This window comes from Sphaerodactylus townsendi, linkage group LG13 (genome assembly GCF_021028975.2).
Source record: "Sphaerodactylus townsendi isolate TG3544 linkage group LG13, MPM_Stown_v2.3, whole genome shotgun sequence".
NCBI classification, from domain to species: domain Eukaryota; kingdom Metazoa; phylum Chordata; class Lepidosauria; order Squamata; family Sphaerodactylidae; genus Sphaerodactylus; species Sphaerodactylus townsendi.
In genome coordinates, this window is record NC_059437.1 from 33,774,124 (window position 1) to 33,791,365 (window position 17,242).

A 17,242-nucleotide genomic window follows, 5' to 3' on the forward strand; every position below is an offset into this window, starting at 1 on the left:
CAATAGCTAAGAGGCCTTCTTGGAACTGGCATCCTCTGCTCTCTAGAAACCCCTGCCCTATAGCCAGGTGAAAAGGCTCTTTTCAACAGAGAATGTTTTGTCAATAGAGAGGGAGCAGCATTCTGTATAGGGTTAAGGGAACTCTGTTGTTAGTTAATACTTTTTGAAAGATGAGCTGATATACTATCTTTGCCATCTGGCCAGAAAGGACCATCTCCTGTTTCCATACAGCACCACTTTCTGGATGTACACACCCACACCCAAAAAAGCCCTTCTGTATTCAATGTGGAATTAAACTGTGGGGTCCACTTCCAGTGGATGTAGTGATGGCCACTACCACAGATGACCTTAAAAGGGGAGTAGACATTCACTGAGGACAGATCCACTAATGGCCACTAGACACAATGTTGACTAAAGGAAACATGCATGGTAAACCTCTGAACACCAGTGCTAGGAAGGAAAGGCCTTGACCTCTACAGCAAGGAGACCAGGTCTCTTTGCATTGTCATCTTAAGATTATTTGAAGCATTATTGCAACCTATACGACAGTTTATAATTCTTTTTGGGACCTGATTTGAAAGCACTATACCTATGTTTTGTTTTATTTGTCTTTTGTGATTTCAGACAAGCCAGACACTCTGGGTAGGTCTTCAACAATCCTGCCTTTTGTCTTGCATGGATGATGCAGTAGAAGCACAACAGAGTGACCGCAGGTGGGACAGATGGTGTCAAGGTTTATTTATTTTTATTTATAGATTTATTGTCCTCATTTATACCTTGCCTTTCTCTCAGTGGGGACCCAAAGCACCTTCTATCAATCTCCTCTCCTCCATTTGATGCTCCATTGGATGCTTAATCCTGTAAAGTAGGTCAGGCTGATGTCACTGGTCCAAGGTCACCAAGCAAGCTTCCACAGCAGACTGGGGATTTGAATCTGAGCCTCCCAGATCTGAGTCCAGAATTCCAACCACTACACCACAGTGTTGTTGAGATGTTCCAATTGGATTTTTGGCCCAGTGCAGCTATGGGCATTCTCCCATCTTGTGACCAGTTCCATCTGGAACAAGAGTTGATTTCATACCTGATTCCCCCCACAACAATCACACACACCAAGAGAAGTAGTTGCTGGCATCTACTGGAGCAGCATATTCTGCTTAATTATCATGGCATCGAATCAAATAGCATCTGCACAGCTCTGGCTTGTAAAAAAAATATCGGGAAAAACTCACAATGGTACCTTCTCCAACCTCGTTCCTGCCCAAGACTTTTAAATGCTTCAGAATTCTGGTACTGAGTAGAAATCAAAGGGCCATCTAGTTCAATCTCTCATAACAGCAGGATTCCCTGGAGGCCGATTTTGCATGGGAACATTCTCAAGAAACACATACAATCACGTTTAGAATGTTCCGTGGTTGCATAATGGCTTCCCTCAAATCCACAATGAAATGTTAATGTGTCATCCTCTTAAAAATATCAGCCCATAACCATTTACTGGTGCAGGACCAGACCAGATGGTGAGGACTGACAAGAATGTTCATTGTGTAGCTCACAGGGCTTATAAGAAAAAGAAATACATTCCTTTGATCATTTAACTTTAGTAATCTCATTTGTACATTGTTGAAGTAAGAAATGGTGACACAGAGGTTGTCTCACCTATATTCATGGATGTGTGCCTGACATTTCCTTGGAAACAAAAAAAAACACCTTAGCATTGCTTGCCTCGGGCTTATTCGCTTTCCTAAACCTTTCTGACATTGCAAACTGTTGGTTGTAAGAACATAAGAAGAGCCCTGCTGGACCAGACCAGTGGTCCAGTTAGTTCAGCATCCTTTCTCACACAGTGGCCAACCAGTTACCTAGGAAGGCCAGCAACAGGGCATAATTTTTGCTGCTTTCCCCTGCATAGGCTGCATTGTGTATCTGGGCCCCCAAACTGAAACTAAAATGCAGAGGCGAAGCTCCAAGGGAATGGGGGGGTGACGCACCGGGCATGCGCCCCTGTGGGGGTGTGGCGTGGGCATTCCGGGGACATGGCGGGGGCATTCCGGGGCGGGGGTGTTCCAGGGCGGGGCGGGCAGGGGTGTAGCAGGGGCGGAGGATGCACCAGTGCATCAGGCATTTTTCCCTCTTCCTACACCTCTGCTAAAACGTCAGCTGATCCCCAGCCAGCATGCCCAGGTGTGTCTTCCCAATACTCAGAGATATACAGCCTTTATTTATAGAAGCTGCAGTTATGTATTATATGAACTTTTGGTATGGCCAGCCTGTGACAGTGACTGAATTAGGTGAATTAACCTAGCGCAATGTGTACCCTTAACCGGCATCACCTATCACATTGAGGTTACTGGTCGGCGGCCACTCGGACGGCCAAAGCAACGAGGGCAAGATACCATCCATGCGGGTCTGAAAGTTACATGCCTGCAACCAGACAATGCGCTCGATCGAGAGAAGTGGTGATTAAAAATCCAAGCAGCAGACCCTGCATTAGTGGGACAACACTAGGAGGAAGAAGAAGAATGTGTACCCTTAACATCCTTAGACTAATTCAAACCCTATCTTTTACAGCTTCACCACCACCACCAATATACACACATGCACTCCACTGTCTGCCTGACAGTTCAGGTTGCCAACCTTCAAAGTAGGCCTGGTGATCTCCCCATAATGACTGAACTCCAGAGATAAGTTTGCCTGGAGAATATGGCTACTTTGGAGAGTGGGTTGTATGGCATTTTAGCCCACCAGCCTTCCTCCAAACTCTGCCCCCCACAGGCTCCTCTCCAAAATCTCCAGGAATTCGTGACCCCAGCGATGTGCTGCTTCCCCGTTTCCAGCTTCTAGCACTGATGGAATGGAATCATTGGACTGGGGGTTGTTTGTTTCCCAAAGGGAAGTCGGATGAAGCCAGCTGCTCCAGATGTTCTGCAGAGGAAAGCCCCAGCCATTGCTAGTTCTGAGCCTGAGCTCTGCCTTGCTCTGAACCTTTCACAACCATCACCCCCTTATCCAAGTCCGCACTGGCGTCCACTCTTCACATCCTCATCTCGCTTCTCCAGCCAGCAGCCGAGCAGACTTTGCTGCTACTAAGAATCACTTAAAGGGGAGGGGGGGAGGCACCATAGCTCCTCAATCTTTTATAGCCCATAAAGGGTTTAATTCAGATCTGGAATAAGCCTCTAACCCAAGCGAAGATTTGCAGATGGATTTTGCAAAGCTGCAGCCAACAATCAGAATGGCCTTATCCCTCAGGCCCTAACCCTCTCTTTGTTCCAGGCAGACACCCTCTCCCACCCATGGCTGGCCGACTCCCGTCCAATGCTCAGCTCATCCCAGGAACCACAACTCTCAAGCTACCACTGTAAGTACTTCCCAGGTGTCACGTGTTTCTCCTAGTTCCTTCTTTGCCTCTTTTAATGCCCCCCTCCCCCGTTCCCTTTGTTCCTTAGTCCACTGCTTTAAATTGATCTGTCCCAAATGCCAGGGAGGAACGTTATAGGCAGTATCTGATGCTGCTTTTACCTTTTCTTGGCAGCATCTTTAAAGTTTCTTAAGTTGCCTGTGCATGTATTTATCAGAGCCTTTAAAAGGCAGTCCATAAATAGCTCTCCCCCCTCCTCCTACTCAGCTTCTGGGCCTCCGTCTGGCATTTACGGGAACGTGCTGGTGCCAAGAGAAGAATGGGGCCAGCCATTGCCTGGAATGGGAAGTGAGAAGGAAACGGGGCTGCAAAGTGCTTTCTGCTGGTGGCTTCTTTGGAAATGTTCAGAGAGAGAGAAATGGAGGCCCCGTTATACTTGAGCAAGGAAAGAATAGAGAAAAGCCAACTCTTGGGAAGTTCATGAGAAACTGGGGTGGAGAGGGGGGGATACCACCTTATCCAGCTAACACTGACTTTTGCTAAATAGCAGTGGGATGATCATCTGGCCGTTGGGTATGGAAATGCTACTGAATTGGGGTTGCCAACCTCCAGGTGAGATCTGGAGAGCTCAAACTGCATCTCCAGACAACAGAGACGAGTTGCCCTGGAGAAACTGGCTGCTTTGGAGGGTGGGCTATGTGGGATTATATCCAGCTCAGGTCCCACCCATCCCCAATGTCCTTCCTAGGCTTCACCCCTGAATCTCCACGAATTTCCCAACATAGAATTGGCAGCCACAGGCTCCAGAACATTTGTGGAGCCACGCAGTGAGGCTGTTCCAAATTGTCTGAAAGAGCAAGGAAATCAAGCAGAAAACAACAGGGTCCCCTGGCATCCGAATAAAAGCGTTGCGGGTAGATGTCTCTGAGACCAGCCACTTCTCCTTCCACCACAAGGAGTAGGTCACATTCTCTGTCTGTGAGGCTGAGGCCTATATTTCTCAGGAGTACAGGGAGGGGGAGGGTTTAAAAGCTACCACAGAGTTAAGAATGACACAGTGAAGAAATTGCAGCTCTCTGTGAACTGTTTCACCCGCAACTGGCAATCAGTGTTGCTTATTCTTTAGAGTGCTGGACTAGATTTAGGAGATTCAGATTCAATTCCTCCCACTTTGCTATAGAACAGTGGTTCTCAACCTGGGGTCGGGACCCCTTTGAAGGTCAAACGACCCATTCACAGCGGTTGCCTAAGACTCTCTGCATCAGTGTTCTCCATCTGTAAAATGGATAAATGTTAGGGTTGTGGGTCACCACAACATGAGGAACTGTATTAAAGGGTCGCCACATTAGGAAGGTTGAGAACCACTGCTATAGAAGCTTGAGCCGGTCACATTCTCAGCCTGACCTACTTCACTGGTTTGTTGTGAGGATACACTGGAGGAGAGGAGTACAATGTAAGCCGCTTTGGGTCTCCATTGAGGAGAAAGGCAGAATATAAATGAAGTTAATTTTAAAAATAAAATTATTTGCAATCATTGTATGTACTTTGTTTACATCCCGTCTTTCTCTCAATGAAGACCCAAAGTAGCTTACATTGTTCTTTTCTCCCCCATTTTCTCCTCACATTATAGAATAGCCTGAGAAGGTGTGACTGGCCCAAGAATACCCAGCAAGCTTCCATGACAGAGATCCAAACGTCTGTCTCCCAGATTTTAGTCCAAGTTGGAACCAAGAATCAGAATTATTTTTTGCAGGGCTGGGGGAAAGGTATCAGGGAGCAATCTTACACCAGTGTACTCAGAATCCTTATGGTGGAAAGGGCCATCAATTCCCAGCCAAGTTATGGCGACCCCATAGGGTATATAGAGGTATTTTGCCGTTGCCTTCCCCAGAGTCACAACCTTGGACGACTTTGGTGGCAGAGGCGTAGCTCCAAGGGGGTGGGAGGGTGCATGATGCACCAGGTGCACGCCCCTGTGGGGGTGTGGTGAGAGCGTGGCAGGGGAGTTCCAGGGCGGACGGAGCCATGGCAGGGGCGGAGGATGCACCAATGTCACCGGGCACTTCCTCCCTCGCTCCGTCCCTGTTTGGTGGTCTCCCATCAAAATACTAAAGCTAACCCTGGTTAGCTTTCAAGATCTACCCTGGGCTATTTAGGCCAGAACAGAATCCATTTACTGGGGCTTGCACCCAGAAAAGTATTAAGATTGCAGCGGAAATTGCATTCTGCATTGGCCAAAGATGGAGGATTGGCCAGCTTTCGTTTATTTGTTTAGAATATTTCAATACTCCTCTCTCTGAATTTACTCAAGACAGTTTACAAATGAATGCAATTCACACAGAACCAGTTGAGACTCATGAAATGCAATTAAATGTCAACCAATTAAGTCAACTAAAATTCAACCAACCCTTAAAACAGCAAAAGCCACAGATAAAATGGCAGTACAGCTACAAGCCATGAATGAAACAACAGATAGTTTAAAATGCCAAATCAGGCAACTATCACAATTGGAAATTAACTGTTAGTTAATTAAAATTCTGAGTAAATAAAAATATCTGGGCCTGGCACCAGAAAATAGCCATGCTCTGTGCCAGACTCAGAAGCAAGCAGGATATACTACAACTAGGAAGCCGGATTGCGGGGCTGGAATGGGGACGAAGGGATGAAGAGACCCTGGCTGTCCCACATGGCCATCTGCCATGCTTCTGAAGGTAGGGGAGAGCTTAGAACAAGGTCTCTGAGGGGAGACCTTCATGATTCTGGGGCTCTGGCCAAAAGTCCAGAATGTGGGCCTAGAATCACCACTCTGCCCACCACCGAGAAAGGAGTGGCCATTGCCCCACGCAAGGTGGGCAAAAGCCATTGCTGCTGCCAGAAGTCAGGTACCCAAGTAACATCTGCCATGGTCAGCAGGACTTTGCTCTTCTCTCCCCCACCCTCCACCCCGCTTTGAAAGAGCAAGGTAGTGAAGAGTCGGGCACACACACTCCAAGCAATATGGGACCCAGGCAAAGTTGCTAGCTTCCAGGTGGGGCCTGGATATGGGTGGAGCTACCACGGGGCAGGGAGGACAAACGCCCCGGGTGCAGGCATGGGGGCAGAGAATCGCTCCCCCACCCAACCCCTCAGAACGCCCCCGCGGCCCAGAGCAACCTCTGCGGCCCGGAGCAGGCTGCTCTTTTAGCTTTTAAAGGTAAATGAGGTGTGTGTGTGGGGGGGTGCAGGTGCCATTTTGCCCCGGGCACCAGTTTTCCAGGAATTACAACTAGTTTTTAGATTGCAGAGATCAGTTCCTTTGGAGAAAAAGACAGCTTTGGAGAGTGGCCTCTGTGGCATTACAGCTCTCCTATGGTATTATACCACTCACTGTGACAAACTCCACCCTCTCCAGGCTCCACCCCCAAACCTCCAAGAATTTCTCGCCTGAAACAGACAACCCTAGACCCAGGGCAGCTGCAAGTACTGAACTTGATATTAACACTGTGCTCAAGAAGGGGGGGCACCTGGGGGCGATTTTCCACACCCCCTAGGCATGTACCCGGAGCACAGCGCACCCCCTATCCCCTTGTAACTCCACCGCTGATGTCTGGGAGACTTTTTTTTCTCCTTTTCTCTTATTCTCTTCTTTTTATAGTCTTTGTAGGGTGGCTGGTTTACCATCTGAACGTTTTGTAGTTATATAAAAATTAGAAAAAAAAATTAAAAAGAAAGAAAGCCCCTTGCTGTGGTCACCATTAGTCAGCTGCAACTTGATGGCAATTATCTGCATAATATGATGCCTTTAATCTATGCTTGACACCAACCTTACTGCTGTTTTTTGGATGAATTAAAGTTTCTGAACTACCTTCAAAGGCAACCCTACATAGAAAGCATGAAAGGAGCCAAAGCTGGAAGTATTGAGAACATAGATAACTGAATAATGTTTGCTTTGGGGTTGGGAGGCCTACAGCTTTAAACTGCAGGTGGGGAGACCAGATGAAACTGGTCACATTTATTTATTAATTAGTTTATAATCTGCCTTTCCTGTTGAGAATCAAGATGAATTGCAGAATTAGAAAACGATGCAATGAAGGCCAGTAAAATACATATAAGAAGTAAAAACTGGATTACAAAATTGGAAACGCTGGAATTAAAAAGTGGACTGTCTGCAATGAACAATTCTGTTTTCCGGGCCCTTTTTACTACCGTGTTATTCCCTTTTGTAAAAATGACCTCCTGAACAATGCATATACATACCCCATAGATAAAATCAGAGCATCCTTCTGTAGACTCAAGTCTAACAGCTCCCAACAAATCAAACATGTTCTTTCAGGAGTACATCGGTATCTTTTCCAGGCTGTAGCCCATTCCTCAATCAACACCACCCACCAACCACACCTCAGTCATCTGAATTAAACTGCAGTTCACTGCCTCTAGACATCAGTAGTCTTACCATAGCAATCACTTGCTGGCTAGGCCAACTCAGACGATGAATTCCAGCCAGAAGAAACCAAGTCCACTATAGACTGGAGTGTCCTTAAGAACAGTAATGTTTTATCCTGCCTCAATCATGCATCCCCCCCCACCCCCCGTTCAAAAACAAATCCAAACCCTTAAGAGGCAGAGTGGAAGAGCTGAAGAGAATGAAGGAAAAGATCAGCTCCTTCTGTATTCTCAAGATGTCCCCCACCCAGTATATATGGCAGAGGCGTAGCAAGGGGGAAAGTGCCCGGTGCACCGGTGCATCCTCCGCCCCTGTCCTGCCCCGGAATGCCCACATCCCGCCCCAGAACACCCCCACCACGTCCCCACAGGGGCATGTGCCCAGTGCGTCACGCCCCCCCTGCCCCGCCCCCCTTGGAGCTACGCCTCTGATATAAGGAGAATCCTTACCTCAGAATTTACCAGACTGACCCAAGATAGCTTTGGGGGATCTATATTTACTGTCTCCAACCTATTTACAGTCTCCAACAATACATATTTTTGGTGTGCCGATACCATAACAATCCCATAGCATGTATCCAATGACCCTCTTTCACTAACATAAAGACAATTACATCAGTGGAAGTTTTGTTTTAATTTTGTTCCGATTTTGCAGTAAGCTATGGTGCAAGAAAGCCCCCGTTGGATCCACTGACCTATTTCCACTCATGCAAGGCATGATGCCCATGACAGCATTAATCTGAATGTTTGTTTGTGAAGTAATTTTAATTTATAATTGAATAATGCAATTAATGAATGCATTTTCAAGGCAGGACATGTTAAATGCTCTCAACTGTGCAGGAATCATACCATGTACAGCACTACCTCTTGTGCAATAACCCGTGTGTCAAGGGAGACTTGGAGATATCTGCTGATGTTTCATTGGATACTCACTAGTACACTTGACCCGGTGTGCCATTCGAAGGTAATCCCCATGTCTATCATGTTCAGAGGTTTATATACTGTGGCAGTGGTGCTACTGTGTGGAGCCAGAGCATCAGAGCCAGTATTATGTTGGGCAAAGATGAGTTGATATAGGTTGCACACAGGAAAGCAATATTCAGTGACTCAATAAGTGACTCTTCTCTTGTCCTGGAGGGAAAGGACCAGGGAAAACAAAGGCAGTATTATAGGTTCATTTGCATCCAGTAAGTGTCCTGTCCCCCCCATCTCCCACCGCAGCTGCTGTCAAAGGGTGACAGCTATCTCCGGCTAAGTACAGATGAAGAAAGAGAGCAGCTTTGTGTGTCACCTGTATTCTCTCCCCCCCCTCCACACACACACACACACACACACTTCCTTTGCATTGCTTATGATTAAAAGATGATTGGGAAAATGCCATTCCTTTCCTCCATTTGCCTCATTTATTATTATGTGGGTTTTCTGCCTTTTTGAAATGTAATTTCTACAGATAACAGGGGATGAAAGGGCGTTCTGAGTTTTTCAGAACTCACTGTTCAATCATTAATCCACTCTGACTTTTCCCCCTATCACCTAGATAACCTTTTCTCCCCCTCACTCCAACCCACGCTGAGAACAGGATACAAGGACCCAGAATCCAGGACGGAGATAGACAAGAGCAGACAGAAAGAAGAGGCTGCACCCCAGGAGTCACTCCACACAAGATTGGAAACTAGATGAGCAGGGAGGGGGAAAGAGCACGCCATTGACGAAGGACCAGACGTCGAAAGAGAACAAGAAGCAGCAAAAATGGTCTCTGTCGGCCTCCAGCTTGTGGGGTACGTGTTTGGCCTCTTGGGTTTGTTGGGTGCCTTGATAGCCATGCTCCTGCCCAGCTGGAGAACCAATTCCTATATTGGCGCAAGCATTGTTACAGCCGTTGGCTTCTCCAAGGGACTCTGGATGGAGTGTGCCACTTACAGCACGGGCATCACCCAGTGTGACTTCTACAGCTCTCTGCTCAACTTGCCCGCTGACACCCAAGCAGCCCAGGCACTGATGGCCACCTCCATCGCAGTCTCCTTCTTGGCTTCCATCATTTGCGTCCCGGGGATGCGATGCACCATCTTTTCGCAGGGCTCTCCTGTCAAGGACCGGATAGCTGTGATTGGAGGGGTGGCCTTTGCGGTTGGGGGGCTGCTCTGCTTCATCCCTGTGGTGTGGAATATCCATGTGATCCTCCGTGACTTCTACAACCCCATTGTGCACGACGGCATGAAGTTTGAGATTGGGGAAGCTCTCTACCTGGGCATCCTCTCCTCCCTCATCTCCCTCATTGGCGGCCTCATCCTCTGTGCCTCCTGTTCGCCTCGGGACTCACACACAACTTCTTACAGTCCTTACCGTGCTAGAACCTTGGGAAACAGAAACGCACCACCGCCTGACATGACTCAAAAGACCGAGTTAAATGCTTATAATCTGACTGGCTACGTGTAACAGCAACTGGACTTAGAAACCAGAGGTGCTCAAGTAGTACCTCTGCTGCCCTCTCATCATGTAGATAAACTGAACAGGTAAGGTATTCTTCCTGCCATCTTCTTTATGAGGCACAACTTACCACCAAAGCCCTGATTTCTCCCAGACCCTGTTGCCAACACTGCATGGTGCGTTGCTTGCACCCTTTGAGGTTCTCTGAGGACATCAAAGCTAAATTTCCTTGGGGAAAAAGCTGTCCCAGATCCTGAGGGGCAGAGCAATGTGAACTGTACTCGGCATCTTCAAGGCAACAAGCTGCTAGTCAGAGACATTTGCCAAATTTCAGCGGCTGTTGCTACCTTAATGGACATACAGGACTACCCTGTCCCTTACAGAAGACATTGGAATAGAGAGAGGGTGGAAGAGAAGGAGCAGCCTGAAGTGATATGCAGGAATTTGCAATTCTAAAGGAAGTTTTCTACATTTCAGTAGAAGGGGAGAAAAAAATGTTGGCTTGAACTGTAATCCAGGAAGATATGTTGTCTATAGAGTGGTCAACACAACTGAAAGCCCACTGCCTATGCCTGTACAGTGGGTGACTGAGAATGTGATCCCCCCTCACTCTTGGCAGAACCCCAGCACTCTCCCAGTGCAGCCAGACTAGATGGCCCTGTGCCCATTTGCTTGCAAGGGGGTGGTTCCTCAGGAGAACATTTTCAAAAGGGGGCCATGAAGTGCCCATTAACAAAACATTTTGTCTGATCTTACTGTGTTCATTCCACCCTTGGCTTTGAAGCGCCGTGCCTCTTGCACATGGGGGGGTGGGGGCCACACTGACCTTGGCAGATGGAACAGTTCCAAAATTAAAAAAGAAATCTGAAAGGAGACAGGCTAAAGGCTTTTCTGCTTTGCTATGAAGGTTATGATCCTGCTATCTCCAAACATGCTGCTCAGGACAACATTCTTATTCAATGGTTTCACGGGACTGACTTTTAAACGTACTATACCTTTCTAGACTTCTGTACTTCTACCCTTTATGTAATTTTGGAGACTCACCAAGTAACTCCATGCTACATTGTCTTTCCCCAACATACAATGCAGACATTTCACACCAGTCAACTGAAAACAAATGTATATATCATTTCTCAGGTTTGGTGTTTATAAATACATAGAACTACAGCCATACCACCCTGAACACGCTCGATCTCATCTGATCTCGGAAGCTAAGCAGGGTCAGGCCTGATTAGTACTTGGATGGGAGACCACCTGGAAATATTGGGTGCAGTAGGCCTACATAGAACTACTGAGCAACAGACTACATTCCCTAACCATTTCACACATTATGCAAAGGCAAACCAAATTGTTTTCTAGTCCCCAAGAGCCTCCTTCATGGTGCTTGCAAAAGAGTTGTGACCCTCCATTTGATAACCATTGCACAGAACAGAAGGAGGAATGATTACTTCCAGTCCAGGTCTTAGGTAGTAATGGGCAATTTGTTATCATTTCTGTCTAACTATGCCAGCAGCAAAGCACCCACTAAGGAAATCAGGAGATGTCTGGTTGCAGGACTGGGAACCACCAGAAAGATTTTCATGAGTGGAGTGTCACACACACACACACACGGAACGCATGGAGGAGCAGCAGTGGCGTAGTGGTTAAGAGCAGGTGTACTCTAATCTGGAGGAACCGGGTTTGATTCCCCGCTCTGCCTCCTGAGCTATGGAGGCTTATCTGGGGAATTCAGATTAGCCTGTGCACTCCAACACACGCCAGCTGGCTGACCTTGGGCTAGTCACAGCTCTTCTGAGCTCTCTCAGCCCCACCTACCTCACAGGGTGTTCGTTGTGAGGGGGGAAGGGAAAGGAGTTTGTAAGCCCCTTTGAGTCTCCTACAGGAGAGAAAGGGGGGATATAAATCCAACTCTTCTTCTCCTTCTGGTTGATAGAAATGCTCCATACAATCTAACCTGGTGCGTGGTGAAAGGTCCTGTTCACGATAGCAAATTGTCTGGACAACATTGTCCGGATATTCCTGGACATATCAGAGAACTAAGGCATAAATGGGCTCTGAAGAAATCTCACAGCGTTTAAAGTCACAAAGTGCAGAGCGGGACACTACATTGATCTGTCAGGACAGAAGAAAAAAACACAGAGTGTGGTGAACCATAAAGACTAATTGATTTATAGCAGATAAGCTCTTGTGGGCTACAGCCCCCTTCAGCAACTGTGCACGGGAAAAGGGGAGGGGGGAGTTGTGAAGAGCAAGTTTAAAGAACATGAAACTCAAAAGGTATAGTTTGTGACATTTCTATGTGCGACTCAATCTCATCCTCCAAAGTGACATTTAGCCTTAATAGTACGCTGTCTGCATAGAATAAATAAGTCTGTCTCTGAACAAAAGACAGAAATTTGATGTAAAAATTGCCATTTCCAAACACCTGAGACAGAACATTTCCTTCTACCAGGACATTCTGTTGCTGACCTGGACATCAGAATTGTTCAACAAAGTGACTTCAAAAGGGGTGTTCCAATGAGAAACTGTTCAACTAGAATTTATTGATAAGTTTAATTGCATTATCCAGGACTTTAACAGAGCCTCTATAAATGTTGAATTACATGACATACCGGTAACAAAGTAGTCAGTGCAGAAACAAAAGTGATATGATACATTTTATTACAGTTAACCCAAATAACATATCTTTCTATTTATGGTGTAGTGGTTAAGAGCCGGTAGACTCTAATCTGGAGAATCCGGTTTGATTATCCACTCCACATGGGAGCAGAGTCTGATCTGGATAAGACTCCTGCACTCCTACATTCCTGCTGGGTGACCTTGGGCTAGTCACAGATCTTCAGAACTCTCTTAGCCTCACCTACCTGACAAGGTGTCTGTTGAGGGGAGAAGAAGGGAAAAGGAGTTTGTAAACCCCTTTGAGTCTCCTTACAGGGGAGAAGGGTGGTATAAATCCAAACTCTTCTTCTTAATTCAAATTAATAAATCAAATTAACAAATCTATCAAACTTCAGGTTGTACTTACAGAGAATATGAAAGTCTTATTTTGCCTGGTTCTAATATTCAGTAAGATAGGGGTTTCTTTGTTTTGGCTTTGAGCCTTGGTGGGTGGCTACCTGCAACCTCTGACTAAGGGGGTTGTTGACTAAACTGTTGAGAATGGTTGTACTGCTTATCTGGGGATGGGTGTCAACTCTTCCAAGCCCAGTGGGTACTTAGATAGAGCGGGTTTCTACCCATTAGGGCTCATAGAAAGGATCTCTACAATTGTTTAGAACCATTATCATTCCTGTTGTGATAAGCTCTGATTCTCCCAGGCATTCCACTTTAGGACAAGATCATGGAACTGACCAATTCCCAAGCACCAGACTCCAACTGTCAAAAGTATATTTCTCACAGGTGGACTCCAGCTCATGAAAGCTCACTCTTCAAACCTGTCTTTAAGATGCCACAAGACTCCATTTTGTTTTGCTTAAGACGAGGAGGGTTTTCTATGTTTAATCTGACAAGGAGAAAATCCTACAACAAATGAGTTCCCAGGAAAGACAGGAACAGGGTGGTAGACCCAGGGCAGGGGAACAGGGTGGCAGACCCTTGTTTTGTGTATAGCTCAATACAAACATCAAAGGGTTGCCTTGAAGGATCACAAAAAAAAAAAGATCCCTGCAGCCCTGCATCTTGTTTGCAACAGAAGCCAGCCAACCAGGTGCCCTTAGAGAGCCCTTGGAGCAGGGCACTGCAGTTCTCTAGTTTATATGTCCCTGTTACCTAATATTCAAAGGTACACTTCTATGTATAGAAGCTCCCGTAAGCTATGATTGGCCCTCCAGGAAAGCCTGATGTGGTCCTGCACATCATTCAAAAGCTCTGGGCAGGCAGAAGACAGCAGGCTGCCAGAGCAGTGTCAAGCACGCCCAGAGCCACGGCAGCAGAAGTACTCCTCTTAGACAAGCTCTGATCGCTGAGAAGTACAGCTGGAGGAGAAGCCTGTCCACTAAGCTGATGAAGCGATACATTATTAATGTGTGGTGGTGGCTTTGCCAAGAAGCCACAGCACAGATGCAAGCTCATGCGCAGAGGCAGACGAAACAGGCAGATGGGTGAACTGGGCCCTCGCAGCAAACTGCAGAAAACTGCAGGCTGCATGCATGATTGGCTCCAGGGCAAGGCTGCAGCCTAGAGCACCCCCCCACACACACACACACAAACAAACATCTGGCCCCTTCCAGCTACCCCTTGCACAAGTTTCCCACACAATGCAAACACAAAAGGACTCGACCTGTGTTCAGCACAGGTTGGAAAGCTACTGAGCCATAAAGTGATTTAAATAAATGCCTGAGAAGGGAGCACCAAGTTCTCCACTGTGACTCCTTTGTTAACCTTGCCAACCATCAAACCTGTTTACTTGTTCTTCTAATAGATAATAGCATGACTAATGTGTTCTTCCCCTTGACACTGGTGGGAAACATGGCCTGAGACACCTGGCCTCGGTGAGGAGAGAGGTGCAGCTGGCTTCAAGGTGAGAGATTTCCATCCCACAGTCTGAATGCAATGCCAGAAATCAGCACTTCAGGGGAAGGTGCAGGTGGCCTGAGATTGCTCTGGACTGACTGAATTGCTGTTCCAAACACCTTGAGGCCAAGATGCCTCTGACCTCACTGAAGCAGAGGTCGCACCTCAGGGGCAGCTTCAGCAAGGGGCCTTTCCCCACTCTCTAGGATCCTCCCTATGCCGCGCACTGCTCTCAGCACGCGGCATCCCTGGTGCGCGCCCGGGCGTCCCCACGATGCCGTTAAGAAGAGCGCCAGGGATGCCGCGCACTGAGGGGGCGCGACAGCGGCAGCGTCGGGGTGGCTGCGCTGTCGCCGCCCCTGTCATGGGGAGTGCCGGGGGACCCCGTGCTACTCTCCTCAAGTAGCGCGGGGCTTAAGGTAAGTGGGGAAAGGCCCAAAGAGACACCAAGTGCTCACTCTGGCTTGGATGCTAATGGGAAGCGAGATTTTTCCCCTGCTTCCACAACGCTTTCACGCACCTTCCTGATTTTCCCCAGATTTACTGCAGTCTTCCCTTAACGTGCTTTATTAATATCTTTTGAAAAGATTACAGCAATGCCAGGATGGCTGCTGTGTGGGCAGGAAAGTCCAGATCTCCTCAGGTCCCAACCACTCAGCACTAGTTTCCACAGCCCAGTTCCCCACAGCACCCATTTCCCTCACTTTCATTTTAAAAAACCAGTAACTGACAATTTGTTATAGCATTATAGCGCTATAGTGAGTTACTATAGTGAATTACTAATTATCCTTAGTTAGGTAGCCCCAACTGGCCTGATCTTGACAGATTTCAGAACTTAAGAAGGGTCAGCCTGGTTAGTAGAATTCATAATTCAGAGACCTTTATTGGGCATATGCAACAAAGGGACAGAATAAAAAAGTAAATCCAGTAAAAAACAGTAAAAAACAGTAAAGGTAATGAGAGCAGAAGCCAAGGAAACCTACCGTAGTTCAAACCATGCAGTAAAAATCTGGCCACGGTTTCAGTTATTTCAGCCTCAGGATTGTTGAGCAAAAGAGTCATCTTTGCATTGATGCAAAGATCCGAAAACCCAACCAAGGTTAAGGCAGAGAAGTCAGGTCTAAAGCTGTTGTATTTTGGGCAGAAGAGCAAGATGTGATCAAGGGAGTCAATATAAGAAGGGCAGAAAGAGCAGTTGGTTGTTGTGGGTTTTCCAGGCTGTGTGGCCGTGGTCTGGTAGCTCTTGTTTCTAACATTTCGCCTACATCTGTGGCCGGCATCTTCAGAGGTGTATCACAGAGGGAAGTCTGTTAGAAGAGAAGTCTGGACACACTATATAACAGACTTCTCTCTGTGATACACCTCTGAAGATGCCAGCCACAGATGCAGGCGAAACGTTAGAAACAAGAGCTACCAGACCACGGCCACACAGCCCAGAAAACCCACAACAACCAGTTGAACCCAGCTGTGAAAGACTTCGGCCATACAGAAAGAGAAGTCTCTCGTTCCGAGGGATGTCCGAAAACCGGCCCTGAAGTAGTGACGACGGAAAGGAATTGCATCTTGTGCTTGAAAATGCCCATCTGAATTTATAATTAAGGAGTTGCTTCAGATAATGGGCAACACAGAGCTTTTGGGGAATAATTCCGAAGTGCAACAGTGAACAGGAACTCTGTGCCTTGCTGAGAAGATAATGATATTCCTGCTCAAATAATTTGTTTTTAAGTTGAAGATGAATCTCGTTGGCAGCGAGCATGAGCAAGGAGTCCCAGGAAAGGCCCAGTGAGGAGATCTTTACCTGGTTTGTATTTGAATAGACAGTCTCCAAGGAGCACCAGGGTCATGACGTTGCCTGCAAGCACTGGCAAACCACCTCTGAATTGCCTTGAAAACCCCACCAAGGTCTCCATAAGTCAGCTATGACTTGATGGCACAAAAATATATTAAAAACCCTCCTCTCCCTTGTGGAAAAGGTGGGAAAGGAATGCTGTGGAGGCCTGGGGCAAGGAAGACACGAGACACTCCACCCTGTGGAAAGCCCCTTCCTGTTGTTGTGCTGTATTGGCAGTCCCGGAGGCAACAAGAGCACTCCTGAGAATCAGTTGCCTTGTGGAAGACACCAAAGCACACACCTGGTCCACACAGGAGAAAAGGAGTGGATTCAAGAAGGAGCGGCCAGCCATTTAGTCAACTGTGCACAGCCGACAATTTTCTCAGGATCAAACAACCACCTTCTCGCCTTGCAAATGGGCCTCTGGCTCAGACTGTGTGGCTGCAGACTGAGGCAGCTGACAAATGCAAATTGCCCTGTGGCAGCCCTGTTGCCTCTACATTGCATCAGAAGTCACAGTGGCAACAAGAGTGATCTTTTATTTATTTCCTTATTTCATTTGCATCCTGCTTTTCTCCCCAAGGGGGATCAAACACAGCTCACTTTGGAGGGTTGTGAGGTTTCTGGGTTGTACGGCCATGCTCCAGTAGCATTTTCTCCTGACGTTTCCTCCTACATCTGTGGCTGGCATCTGA

The 17,242-nt window shown here is 47.2% G+C and overlaps 1 protein-coding gene and 1 pseudogene across 1 annotated transcript; both read left to right on the forward strand.

The window, feature by feature from the left end:
• The first annotated feature begins 3,206 nt into the window (after positions 1-3,206).
• CLDN2 (claudin 2) lies at positions 3,207-10,989 on the forward strand. Its single transcript, XM_048514783.1, has 2 exons — positions 3,207-3,355; positions 9,315-10,989. Exon 2 carries the CDS (start codon positions 9,527-9,529, stop codon positions 10,211-10,213), a length of 687 nt encoding a protein of 228 aa, XP_048370740.1. The 5' UTR covers positions 3,207-3,355; positions 9,315-9,526; the 3' UTR covers positions 10,214-10,989.
• Positions 10,990-11,364: 375 nt separating this feature from the next.
• LOC125443172 lies at positions 11,365-11,483 on the forward strand (annotated as a pseudogene).
• Positions 11,484-17,242: the final 5,759 nt, after the last annotated feature.

Coding starts and splice junctions, on each gene's coding strand:
- CLDN2 (XM_048514783.1), top strand. CDS start 9,527: ATGGTCTCTGTCGGCCTCCAGCTTGTGGGGTACGTGTTTGGCCTCTTG.